General features: G+C 37.7%; 1 protein-coding gene across 3 annotated transcripts in view; it reads left to right on the top strand.

Annotated features, from left to right (window-relative positions):
* helz (helicase with zinc finger) overlaps nt 1–14,730 on the top strand; it is a 78,905-nt gene that overhangs the window by 45,604 nt on the left and 18,571 nt on the right. For all 3 annotated transcript variants that reach the window (XM_089128832.1, XM_089128831.1, XM_089128830.1), the window contains exon 22: nt 13,686–13,890. In XM_089128832.1, coding sequence (XP_088984958.1) covers nt 13,686–13,890 — 205 coding nt within the window. The remainder of the gene's footprint in view (nt 1–13,685; nt 13,891–14,730) is intronic.

The raw sequence follows: 14,730 nt of genomic DNA, 5'->3' as shown, positions 1-14,730 counted from the left end.
TGGTGACCATAGACCTCCATTATATGACTGACAGACAAGAACGGTTTTTGTTTTTTTTTATGTTTTTGAAATTTTGAAATAAGTGTTTTATGATCACTAGTCTGACTCCAGTCTCAAGTGTCACATGATCCTTCAGAAATCATTCATATAAACTGATTTACTTAATTAAAAATTATGGTTCTTGTTACAATATTTTTGTGGAAATAATTTTGTTTCATGCTTTGATGTATAGTAAGTACAAAACAACGAAATTAATTTAAAATATAAATATTTCTTTACATTATAAATGTCTCCACTGTCACTTTTGACCCGTTTAATGCAGCCTCTCCTCTCTGTATAAAAGAATTAACACTAAGTTTCTTCTGAAGAAACTGTTTTCGGCACTGATGATAATCATAAATGTTTGTTAAACATCAAATCATCATATTAGAGTGATTTCTGAAGGATCATGTGACACTGAAGACTGGAGTAATGATGCTGAAAATACAGCTTTGATCACAGGAATAAAATAAATGTTAAGCTATATTAAAACAGAAAACAGTTATTTTAATTCATAATAATATTTTACAATATTGCAGTTATTATTGTATACGTTCAATCTTGGTGAGCTTAGGAGACTTCATAACAGTAATTATTCCAAACTTTTGACCAGTAGCGCATTTTGTGAGTTGTCGATGGGGTTTCTTTCTACAATAAATTAATCGATCTAACCTTTGGGGGTGGAAAGAATCATAGAATAGAATAGAATAGAATAGAATAGAATAGAATAGAATAGAATGTGTAAGCAGGGCAGACAGTGGCTCACTGCTGTCTGGTTTTGGTGAGTACCTGTGTAGTCAGAGGAAGAGCTGTCCCTCTGCCTTCCCATCATGCACTTCACCGCTGTCAGCTTGGACTAATACGCTCGTCACGCACGTACGCTTCAGACATAGCGTCTACAGAAGGGATATCAAATCTTTTGGCACCTCTCTTCAGGAGGACGGTGTGAAGCTAATGCACTGTTTACCGTCCGGATCACTTGAAATATTATTGATTATTAATCAATAATAATCAACAACGAATTCGATTGTCAATTAATTATGTCTGCGTGCACAGAAATTAAGAGAAAGCCGGGTCTCGAAAAAGCCGCGAAGCGGTCAAAGATAAACATCTTGTGCATATTTACATAGAAAAACTATTAAAAGCTTATTTAGTAATCACATCATCTCATAAGAACTTTATGATTGGCCCAAAGCAGACTTCTTACGTCAGCGCGCTCTGACCTCGTACGTAATCTTCATAAGTGTTCACACAGAGCACATTACCGGTAATTTACTGGTAATGTTACAACTTCCCTTACTGGTGAATTGCCGGAACCAATTTATTTGTGTTTTTGAAAAGGTCCTGTTCACACATGATCTCTTACTGGTATTACACCAGTAAAGACTGCATGTGTGAAAGGGGCTGATAACTTGATATTTTTGAAACCTTGCAGACTTTTTATATTCACATTACACACTACATGACAGGTAATGTCTGAAAAAGCATAATATGGCCACTTTAATAAACCCGTTGGCAGGATGCTGTGCAGAATGCTCGTTTTTTCCTAGCTATTGATTAAACGGTCAGTCTTATATAGTGGGATCCGTATAAGATTGCCCAATCAAAGAGCACACTTAAAGGGAAAGTTCACTTTGAAATTAATGTTTGGTATGTTTTATCTTACCTCAAGGGCATCCAAGATGTATGTGTCTTTGTTTTCGCAGTATTTTCAATTTTGATATTTTTAGGTCAAACCGTTCTTGTCTGTCAGTCATATAATGAAGGTCTATGGTCACCACCTTAAAGAGCATGTATATAGAAGTCCAAATTAAACATGATTTAATGACTCGCAAATGTAAGTACACATTGATGGCCTAAGACACGAAACGAGCGGTTTGTGTGAGAAAACCAACAGTATTTATATCGTTTTTTACCTTGCGTTACTAAAGGGTAAAAACCTTGCGTTTACTTGGTTACTAAAGGGTAAAAAATGATATAAATACTGTTCGTTTTCTCACACAAACCGCTCGTTTCGTGTCTTAGTCCATCAATGTGTACTATCCCTTTAATCAAAAATGCTTTTTATTATTTTTTATTACATTTATTAAACCTAACCCTAATATCAAAGGTACAAATACAAGAGAGCAGTGAATGATGTTATATATCTTGTGGGAATTTAACAATCCCCTGTGCCTTTGACCTCTGACCTCTTGTGTTTTGGCTCTTGTGACATGAATATGACAGTGTGTATTGCTGTCAGGCAGGGTGTGTGTTTATATGGGTGTGTTGACACTCCCTCAGAGAGCTGTCTGTCACTTCGCTGGCAACCCTCTCTATCCTCCCTAGTTGCAGCTCCACTGTCGCTATGGAGACAGACTCGCATCAACCAATCGGTAGAGACCGGCCACAGTAAATGTCAAGCCGAAGGGCCTAGCAATTAAATGTGTGTCTGTGTGGGGAAGATTCGGTGCTGTCCATTCAACAAGCTCCGAGCACAACTTAACAGACTTCAATAATCGAAGCGTCACATGACCTCTGGTGACCAGTCCAGTGATTGGTCAAAGTGCTGTGATCGTTTCAAAGAATCCTTATTTGGTAATGTTTATTTTCATTGATCAATATATGGGTGCAGTATATCTCATGAGAACATGTTGATGTTTATCCCAGAATCAATAAAACAATCAAATTATAGTTTTCAGATTATACTGGATTTTTGTAAGTTAAAATCAGCATTACAAAATACAACCAGTGTTAAAGGGATAGTTCACCCTGCCAAACACGATACACGATTCACACACGATATTCGCCAACGTTTAACGCCTCGTGACTAAACAAAGGGTGCCAATGTGAGTGTGTGGAAAACTCCATGCGTAAAACGTAATTTTTTTTTAAAACGCCTCTGGTTCTTATTTCCGCTGCGTCAAAAACTATCCGACCAATGAGATTGCCGCTTTTGCTCACGTGTCTGGAGCCTCTGAAGTTACAGTAAAACACAACTTGGGGGCGCTCAAACACAAAACGGTCCTGCCGAGCACACATGCGTAACGGAAAAGAAGATATACGCCAAGTAGCGTCGCCGTCGACACAGCCAGGAAGAAATAAGACGAGGAAGATGCGAGGTAAGATGAATGTAGAGCTGCTGGTTTCACTGGTGCTAGAACATAAATAACTACATGACGAACGCGACAGCGAAGTACAAACATCTCGATAAAAGAGAACTTATATGGAGTGGTATTGCAATGCAGAGCAAATGGGCGGCATCTAATGTCAGGGAACGAATTTGCATGTTCACTTCATCGTCAGCGGAAATCGCTTGGGTGTGAACACAAAAAACGCGCCGATATTCGTTCTGGTGTATACGACCCTTCGTGTCGTTCTAATCCCGTTAGACTTTCATTTGTCTTCAGAACACAAATGCAGATATTTTTCCTTAAAAGGAAATAGGCTCATTTTACAACTCCCCCAGAGTTCAACAGTCAAAGGGACCAGAAACTGTCTGGTTACTGATATTCTTCTAAATATCAGAAAATCGGCTGAATGGATTCGAAAACGGTAAAACCCAACTGTTTAACTCTGAGGGAGTTGTAAAATGAGCCTATTTCCAAAAAAAAGTGGAGTATCCCTTTAAAGGGGTCATGAACTGTCTTTTTAAATTGTATTGTATTGTTGTCTGAGGTCAACTTATGACGTTCGCTTGGTTTTTGCATTCAAAAACATCAAAATGAATAATTAATAGGATATTTTGTACCCTAGTTTTGAGCCTAGCTGAAAAACGTTGGGTTTTTACGGGCGTTTCGCACTGAAGACTTGGAAGTAAACGCCCACTGCTGTGAGTGGATAACAGTTTTGCATATTATAATGAGTTTCGACTCACCCGTCGATGCACTTGAAGGAAATTGTTTTGAAAACGTCCAATGTTGTAAAATGGCAACCGAAATGATTCGCCCATACATGTTCGACCCAGAGTCCGTGTGTTGTACAATTCCTGTCAGATCCAATATAGACGGCACAGCACCGTTCTTTACTCTTAATCGGACTGCAAATCCAGTCTTGTTTACAAAACAATCCTCAGTGAAATGAAGCGAACAGACGGACGATGTTTTACCTCATTAAAAATAAAGTTTATCAATGCAGTCCTATTGGAATCCAGAGGAAGCTTATGCAGCGACTGTCTTCTTCCACAAACAGGCACTGCACAATATTTTGTATTGCTCGGTAGCTGGATCCGGATGCGTGAATGTGCGAATCGGTGGGCGGGGCTAAACCGTCCGCGTTGATCTTCTTCTGCGGGTGTGGTGTTTTATCCTCTTTGACGTCACAGTTGCCCACGTTGAAAAACGAGTCGTTTGCTGAGCCTGGTGTCAATAAAAGCTTTTATTGGACTAATAAGGATATTTTTAGTTCTGAAACTTGCAGGATATTCGTATAATATGATGACCTCTTAGAAAATTTGATTTCTCAGTTCATCACCCCGTCAAATGCGAGAGCTTTCTGAAACAGCCATAGGCATCAACGTCATTGCAACTTTCAAGGTCCAGGAATGTAGTAAAGACATTGTTAAAACATTGTTAAAAAAGTGGTTCAACCTTAATGTTATGGAGCGACGAGAAGTATTTTTGTAAACAAACAATTTCTTCTCTGAAATGTTTTGCGATAATAAGAATTTAGCATTCAAATATACTTAATGTCACAATTGGACGATTTTTAAAGCATTTTTTTTATTAAAACTGTATAGTTTCCTCTTCTTCTTTTTTTTTTCGGACCCAAACATTTTCTTGACAGTTTCCCTGATACACCTGTCAGATAAATGTGTGTTTGCCGCAGTCGTATAACAAATCCACTGTCTACAAGCTTATTCGGATCTAATTCAGTCTGTCACTGTAAGTTCAACTTGTCAACTCCTCATCAAGCTCTGATTAGTTCAATCAGTTCTGCTTCCTCAAGGCCTCATCATCAGATCTGAAATGAGTTCTGCTCTCTGTGGAGGCGGGGGCACTAACTATTGCTTGCAGAGTTGACACGTACTGCAAACACCAACTCCGCTTTTGCTGATATTGCCATTGGAAGGTGTGAAAATGTGTAGCAGTGCTGAGATCACCTCAGGGATGAAGTATATTCGGACTAACACATCTATGTTTGGATTTTGTGCAATTAACTGACAGCAGATTTGTCAAATTCATCAACCGTTAAACTTTATACCAAATTAATGCTAGTCATCAATGCCTAAAGATGAGGTAATGTACCAAATGTGGCGCCCAACGCGGGGTTGTCATCAGGTTTATGATGCTTTTGTTTGTTATCCTGCTAATTAGGGGTGTGAGATATGATTTTTGATCTGCTTTTGAAGAAATGTCATATTATCGTGTTGCTAAAAGCCTGTCAAACAGTGCCTGGTTACTGGACTAAGTTATCTTTCAAGTCTTATACTGTCAAATACACACAAGGGTTACATAAACACAGTTGGTTGTGTCTAAAGAGAAAGCAAACATTTGAAAATGTATTAGATGCGTGCCGTCTTAAAGCGACAGTAGCCTACAGTAGAATTGACCTCCGATTTGCAGCGTTACGCAAAGCTAACGTGCATAACTAGATATTGTTTAGAAAAAATGGTATAAGAACGGTACGCGGGTAGAAGTACTTGCCGATACCGATGCCTGAATTTTTATTGGTATCTGCGGCATTTCCGATACTAGTATCAGAAGCGGAACAACTGTATAAAATAGGAAAATTAACGTGAAAAAAAGAATTGATAAAATCGTGAATCGAGATTTTCCTTGAAAAAAAAATTTTTTTTCCATATCGCCCACACCTACTGCTAATCTTAATTATGTAAAATAATCTTAATCAACTTAGTATCTACAGACCTGGTGAATTACTACTTTGATTTCTTTACCAAGCACAAAACAGAGCCGTGTTCATCTTCATCGACCGTACGAGACCCAATTCATTGTGTCGAGTGTAGATAATCTCCTCAATTTGCCGTATTGAGTTCAAAATTTGGCTTGCTGTTAATAATCTGATTAGTGGACTAGGCTTGTTAATATGCTAGTATATTGCTCTTTTGTGATATTGGAATTGGTCAGCAGATTGACATCGTTAGTTCCCCTTGTAATCGTTCTAAAGTCATTAAAAGAGTAGTTCACTTTAAAAAAAAACTTTTGCTGATAATTTACTCACCCCCATGTCATCCAAGATGTCCATGTCTTTCTTTCTTCAGTCGAAAAGAAATTAAGGTTTTTGATGAAAACATTCCAGGATTTTTCTCCATATAATGGACTTCAATGGGAACCAAACGGTTCAAGGTCCAAAAGACAGTTTCTGTGCAAACTGTTCAAAGGGCTTTAAACGACACCAGACGATGAAAAAGGGTCTTATCAAGCGAAACGATCGCTCATTTAATAAAATAACAAAGTTTAAGTTTTATAAGCTCAAATGCTCGCCTTGCTCTGTTCTGGGATGCGCATTCGTGACTCTCCTGTTCAAACTCGTTCATCAAAATGAACAAATCTCTTTCCGAGTCAATTCGTTCATTTTGTTCGTTGAATCAACCAAATGACACGAAAAAAGATTCGTTCGTTTTGATAAACGAGTTCGAACAGGAGAGTCACGAACGCTCATCACAGAACAGAGCAAGGCGAGCATTTGAGCTTATAAAACTGAAACTTTGTTATTTATTTATTTTTATTAAATGAGCGATCGTTTCGTTTGATAAGACCCTTATTCATCGTCTGGAATTGATTAAAGACCTTTAAACAGTTTGCACTGAAACTGTCTTTTGGACCTTGAACCGTTTGGTTCCCATTGAAGTCCATTATATGGAGAAAAATCCTAGAATTTTTTCATCAAAAACCTTAATTTCTTTTCAACTGAAGAAAGAAGAAAGAGCTAAATCCAATGGTGTTTAGATAGACCTGAAGGTGAGTTGCTTTATAAGTTTGCCACCTCGTCTTTCTTAAACGTGACGCACATTTTAGACGTTCAATCATATTCACAGCTCACAGCTCCCTCTTAATAAATACTAGAATTACCTTGGCCTTAAACTTAAATTGGTCCTCCGCTTTCTGTCTTTACCATGACACAAGCATACCATCTCCAAGCATCTCTTTTCAACCTTAAACTGACCAAATTCTTACAGCTTAAAATGTTACAACATCCCTCATCTGCCTCTTTCAGAGCCGCTAAATTACACGGTGAGTTTCTTCAGCTCTGAGTCACAGTGGAGGTCTGAGATTGCTTGAGCTTGATGTTGCTGGAGTCAGGATTGTGAATTCTCCCGTCTGAGCTGGAGCGATGTTGAAATATGGCTATTAGAGAGAGAATCAGTCATATTTCTGCCTTCCATGTGTCAGTGTGGCTTTACCAGTCACCCGTGAGATCAGATTTGGTTTCTTGCATTGTGTGTTACCCTGCTTGTGTGATTTTGATTCATTTGTAACTCAATAAGTTGATGTGCAGTGGTGCACAAACTCTATTGTTTTCACTCTTGACCGAGTCACTTACTCTCCAGTCTGAACGTGAATGTCTCATTTTGTTTTTCCAAGGGTTCCAGTTGTGTGCCTGGTTTTACATACTGTATCAATAATGAATCGACTCTCCGATTGGACGGAAATCTGTACTAGAGAGTTACTAGTAGTAGAGACGCACTTATACTAAATTTCTCCGCAGATATTGATAGTTTGATTTTTCTTAAAGGAGTAATTAAGTTTTTTGATGAAAAAATTCCTGGATTTTTCTCCATATAATGGATTTCAATGGTAACCAAATGGTTCAAGGTCCAAAAGACAGTTTCAGTACAAACTGCAAACTGTTTAAAGGACTTGAAACGATTCCAGATGATGAATAAGGGTCTTATCAAGCAAAACGATCACTCATTTAAAAAAAAAAAAAAGTTTTATAAGCTCAAATGCTCGCCTTGCTCTGTTCTGTGATGCGCGTTCGTGACTCTCCTATTCGAACTCGTTTATCAAAACGAACTAATCTTTTTTTCAGAGTCATTTGGTTCATTCAACAAACGAAATTAACAAATTGACTCAGGAAAAGATTTGTTCATTTTGATGAGTCACACAGAACAGAGCAAGGCGAGCATTTGAGCTTATAAAACTTAAACTTTGTTATTTGTTTTTTTTAAATGAGTGATCGTTTCGCTTGATAAGACCCTTATTCATCGTCTTGAATCGATTAAAGACCTTCAAACAGTTTGCACTGGAACTGTCTTTTGTACCTTGAACGTTTGGTTACCATTGAAGTCCATTATATGGAGAAAAATCCTGGAATGTTCTCATCAAAAACCTTCTTTTCGACTGAAGAAAGAAAGACATGGACATCTTGGATGACATGGGGGCGAGTAAATTGTCAGCAAAAGATTTTTTTTAAAGTGAACTACTCCTTTAAGGAACATAAGCTGACAACCTTCTCTATTGACGTCTTTCTGTGGTTGAAACACTGATCGAGCGATTACATGAGACATCTAAATGTGAAAATGGTATTTTTTGTTTGGGTTTTATGATAAAATGGTAGGAATTTGAAAGCTGAAGCCCCGTTCACACCGCCCGCGACTTTGTCGCTCGGCTCTGTACTGTGAAGTCGCTTGTGGGTGTGTAGTGCTGTCACTCTAATGTTATTGGGAGACTGCACATCTGGCCATATCTATACAAAATACCATCGCAAGTTATATATACAACTAAATCATTTTAATTTAACTTGGAATAAATGACTTTTAAGGCTAAAAAGAAACCGTATGCTGTTGGGAGAGTGTTTTTATATTACCACAGCAGTGTTCAGTGGATTAAATCATTTACTAGATTAACGATCGATCAATCAACAAATTAAACTCACTCATACCGTCACAAATTATTAAAACGTCATTCGAATTTGACAAATAATCAATTTCCTTGTCCCTAATAGGCAACGTAAGGCAGGTGAAATTGTAAAATGAACTGCGACTTTGTTTCTTGTCAGAGATAACAAGCACAAATCTCTTTGCAATTATTGGAGGGAGGCGCTATAAGTAATGTTTGGTGTATTGAAAAACCATGGACCTGGCAACCCTGACTTGAACTACGATTGATTCATAGGGTCAAAGAGTCTCTTTTAACTATACAATTATTGTTATTTTTTAAAATGTTCATACGTTAATGACGCGTTAAATTCGACACCCTCACATTTTCTTCACACACAGTATGATTTGCAGTCTGACACATTTTCACCCACTATCTTCTGATTGACAGGATATAATCGGCCCTGGTTTATAATCGTGATTAATCGCATCCAAAATAAAAGTTTGTGTTTACATAATATATGTGTGTAGTGTGTATAATTATTCTGTATATATTAATACACACACACATGCATTCATATGTGTATATATATAAGAAATATTTGCATCTATATACTTTAGATGTATTTATACAAAATTAATATTATATATAAATATAAATATTTGATGTATAAATAACACATTTTTCTTAAATATATACATGCATATGTGTGTTTTATATATACAAAATAATTATACACACTACAGACACATATATCATGTAAACACAAACTTTTATTTTGGATGCGATTAATCACGATTAATCGTTTCACAGCCCTAGTTGAGATGTTCATTCATTGCTAGAAAACAAATCATTAAATGATATATTATATCATAAGATATTGCCTTCTTAAATGGCTTCAATGTAACAAACTACTTTTGCTTGTAGTATAGATAACTACTTTTAAACTACAGTTTAATCACTTTAAATGATGAGTAGCTTGTAGTGTCTCAAACTCTTGGGTAATGCTGTAATTAAACCCACTGAAAATATCCATGTTTCCCCTCTTGCTCTCCGTCCCACTTCATATAATCATTTCAACCATTGAGGATAACTAATGTAGTTATGGGCAGCTGTGTCGGTGTTAGAAAGTGTAGTATGTTCATGAAGAGTGTTTCTGATTCACTGTATTTGTCACAGGCCGTATTGTTTTGGAGCGTGAATGGGGCTTCATTTAGATTTTTATTGTGCTATACTAAGTAGTCACGAATAATGTGGAAAGGTTATGCAGAAGCGGAGCAGATCTGCCGTTGTCATGACACTTAGCACATCTTCTTTTTATATTTGCACGATATTGCGGAAAAAAACTGACAACTGATATTTTGTTTTTCTGTGATCTACTGTGTATACGAGAACAATTTCACCTGGTGACTTTTTAATAGCTCTATTTGGAAAGAATGAATCATTCTAGAACGATTGGGTTGATTTTGTGGCAAAAACATTACACAAACATAGGTAAATACAATAGAACAAAGATGCGAATGAAATAAACAGTGCTTTGTGCTTTTCAGAAAAGTGTTCTGGCCCAGAAATTGAATAATCAAATGTAAAGTAACACTGAAACATAAAATCTCTTTGTATATTGTTTTATTATCATTGACACGAACAGCAGCAGGAATATTAGGCTGTTGTCACTTTGAGACAGAATGCACAGATCCAATATAATGATACACACCCGTTTTCTTTTTCAATTAAGTTCACGTAAGCAACTGTTTATGAGAATACTCGCCTAGACAGGCATTTTTAACATCATTTTGTGTGTATGTGTCCGTTCAAGCACAAATACTGTAGATGCGGGTGAGAATGGAATTTAGTGTTCGTGTTGCTGTGTGTGTGTGTGTGTATGGAAAACAGTGCACAAGGTCTGAATTGTCTTCTTTCACGTCGTCTTGTGCTTGAATGGTTTAAAATCCCTTTGGATGTTTAACCCCCTGCGGACCAAAGTGTATTTGGGATCCTTGAAATGTTCCGACATGCCCTGACATTTGTGCTTTAAGTTTCTTAAATATAGTGAAATTACACTATATTTAGCACAAACAGGGCTACCATAATATATGAGCTACATGTATGTACATGTTTGTATTTTTGAGAGAATATTGTTTATGCGTGGTTATTGAAAAAACTAAAAATGAAAGTTTCTGAAATAAGGCCACAAAACACATACGAAATATGCGTCCACAAGACTTTTGATCTTTTGACAAGACTTGTGATCAGTATGTAACTATATATCGAGCAGCTCTAATTTGCACGGGAATCAACACGAAGTAATACAGTCTTCATTAAAGCTGTAGTATACGATGTTGAAAATCGGTCGAACTCAAATCGGTCGAACTCATCCCGCCTCTCCACACACACCCCCCTCCCCTCTGCTACCTGATCCCTCCCACAGGGAAACGAATTGAACAACGTCACTCAATCAAGTTGTCATCATCGGAATGACACGTTTGAGATCACGCCAACGCAAGATTAGCAACACATGAAATGTTCTACACTACCCACCACCATAAGTATGATATCAATAGTATTGCTAAGGTTTTGAGTAATTGTTATAGCAGCATACAGCGCATCTTTTTGAAATTCCGATCGGCTCGAACAGAAACCCGCTAGGCATACTGCAATATATTCAAGCACTTCAAGAAATATATTTACTTTGAACCGTGATACAGGTGATGCTAAACAGCTAACATTCCAATGCCGACCGGCAGCATTAGCAAGTTTTCAGACTGATAAAAAGCTATTTATGTAACACGTCACACCATATAAGAGTACAAATAAATGTTTACCTGCTCAACAAAAAGTCAGCAGTGTCAGCATCGGTATTCAGTCCCAGATCTCGCTGAAGTTTCCTCCATCGGTCAATGGTGAACCCTATATTTATCCTACTCAACTTTCGGCGTTCTTCACATTTTCTTTTCGTCTCTGCTTTTTCCTCAAACGACTTTCTCTTCCGTCCTAACTTTCTTGTAGGGGCAAGCAGGGGACGCTTGCTGATGTATTTTTCGTTGTTATCCATTGCTGTCTGATGTGCTACTTAGCTAGCTACCATGTGCGGTCACCTGCTAACGTGCGCGATTCTCATGACGCAGAAGGGGGGCGCGGTCGGGCGTGGTTGGGCGCGGTCGGGGTGGAGACGCGAGCTCCAGGCGGAGTTTCAAATGTAGCTGGTGATTGGATGAGAGCAGTTGACCAATGTAGCTTTGCGCTCGCAAAGCTTCCATTGGTCAACTTTTATGTGGCTTTACAGCCAATAGAGTGAATGGATTTTTTTCGTTCTTTTTTCTATTTATATTGTTAGGATTATACTATATAACCATAAACAGCATCTAAACGAGGATATTAATAATGAACAATCTTTGAAATCGTATACCCTAGCTTTAAGTAAATGCAGTTATTTGGTAAATAGTGAAAAAAATTACCAATCACAATTCAGTGTGCAGATAATATATTGGCCTTGTACATAATATGTTTAACACTGGCAATGTATTAGTGGAAATTAAATGTTCCTTCACGTTGGTCAACAAAATATTCTTTATTTTATAAAATGAAATATATAAACCTTGTATACATTTTTTTAGGGATGCACCGAAATGAAAATTCTTGGCCGAAACCGAAAACCGAAAAAGAGGAAACCAAGGCCGAAAACCGAAACACCGAAAGAATTATTAGTATCATTGCATTTATGGCTATGACTGTGTACAAACTTTACTAAAATCAAGGCATTGCAATTGCATAAATTAATATCACATTTTCAAAGAAAAAAAAAAGACAAATTATGCAAATATTTATTTAGCACAATGCACAGTATAAAATAAAATTCAAACTAAAATGTTTAACTTGACCCCACTCATGTGTACATTAAATAATAATCTACTGGCCTGCAGAAAGATTTTAAAATGAAATGTTCTCTCAAAAACAAAGCCGAGCGCAAACTTCTCATCAAACCAGCACCCAGTTTGCACGTCTAAATTAGTTACATTTTAAAAATTTGGCATACAATAGCATAAAAAGCCTTTTTAAATGAACAATGGTCCATGTTTAATACAAATGTACATGAAACTTAATGAAACATGTTTAGTGAATGTATTTAAATATTTAAGAGAGCATTAATTTAGTTCTATACATACATATAGATATACATAGTTCCCAATCCCATATACATATTTATTGTAATGTCACAAGTAATAATCTCAGGGTTTACTGGGTTTTACATGATTATTTTTGTATTGGTGGTGGAATACCCTACTAAAAAATAAGCATTGCCATGCGTTTATCTTTCTTCTTCTCACCGATTCCTGATGGTTAGAGGACAGTTACTTGAGTCGTCCCCTGTCGTTTCAAGGAATAGTAAAACGAAGAGCGCGTCAAGTATAAACGCCTCGACCGTTTGGAGCGGTGCGCGCGCTGTCTGTGGAGACTCGACTCCACAGACAGCGCGCGCACCGCTCTTGACCCGCTCGCAACCGGAATCGTCGTCATGGCGGCGCGCGTTGTTTAGAGCAGATATAGGTGGATAAACAAGGCTTCCGTCTCCTCGCAGGTTCAGATACACTGAAATACGTCCGCACCGCAAACATGTTGCTTCAGACAAGCACGTGCAGGTCGCGGTTTCTGTTTGCGTCATCACAACATTTCGGCCGTATTGTTTCGGTGATAAAAGTCTTTCGGCCGAAAACCGAAAATGCACTTTTGGGCCATTTTCGGCCGAAAATTTTCGGCGGCCGAATATTCGGTGCATCCCTACATTTTTTAGGTGACCTTTTATGCCATTGTATGACATTTTACTGTATTTTTTTTGTGCTGCAGTGCTGACTTCACTCAAAATCTCTGCATCTGTTTGGTCCTTCACAGAAAGTTCTGGGAGACCTTCATCTCCATCTGTCATGAGAACCACAGTCTCCACGGCATCACCTTTGAACAGATTAAGATCCAGCTGGAGGCCCTGGAGCTGAAAAAGACCTATGTGCTCAACCCGCTGGCCCCAGAATTCATCCCTCGGGCCCTGCGCCCGCAACATCCCCAGGGTCCCGGCAAGCACCAGCACTCCCCACCCAAGGTACGGGACAATCCAGGCTCTCACGAGAAAAAAAATATTCTAACATTTTGTAACCATAGCTGTTTTGCCTTTTGATTTTATTTCGTTCCTCTTCCAATTTCACACAATGGATGTCACAATTGGGCTTTTAAAGGCTATTTCAGGCCTCCTCACAATACAAGAAATTCCTGCCAAATGGGCCATTCTCTTGTGCACTAAAAAAAGGATGTGACGGTCACAACGTCTGCTCGGATATGGTCCGTTCCGTCTAGGCCTGTCATAAAAAAAAAAAATCTAGACGACATTTTCTGAGAAATTTTTGCGAAAAACGATAATATTGTCGTTTTGAGACCGTTTACATCCATTGGCATAATAATACAGGTGCACATTTTCAAAGATCAATACACTTTTATTTCTAAAGACCATTTAACACTGAAAATGGAAAACTTTTTAACCCCCTGGGGACCAAAAACACGTCCCTGCATTTTGATCGTTTTTTCCACATAGCTGCAACATAGACTTAAAATACTCCACCATTAATGGTCATATAAATAAAATCAATACATGGTTATAAACTATAAAGGGTCTTCTTTTTTGTGTACATTCTTATTAATGTCAAAACCTTGTGTTTTGGTAGAATAAATAAAATAAACAGGGTGCGCTTTCAGCTTCAAATATTAAATGCGTGGACAGACAGATGCTCCTACATTAGTAAGACTATACAGAGAATTGTTCTGTACTGATCTATAAAACCAAAAAGACTGTTTAAATATGAATCGGGCGTGTGAACGGATGAACGCACAGATGCATAGCCTACTGTTGCAGACGAAATAGATTATAAAGTTTTTACTATAAAATAGA

The sequence above is a fragment of the Pimephales promelas genome, chromosome 3 (genome assembly GCF_988280905.1).
Source record: "Pimephales promelas chromosome 3, fPimPro1.hap1.1, whole genome shotgun sequence".
In the NCBI taxonomy this organism is placed as follows: domain Eukaryota; kingdom Metazoa; phylum Chordata; class Actinopteri; order Cypriniformes; family Leuciscidae; genus Pimephales; species Pimephales promelas.
Note: the sequence above shows the minus strand (reverse complement) of the source record. Positions and strands in the feature narration are given on the sequence as shown.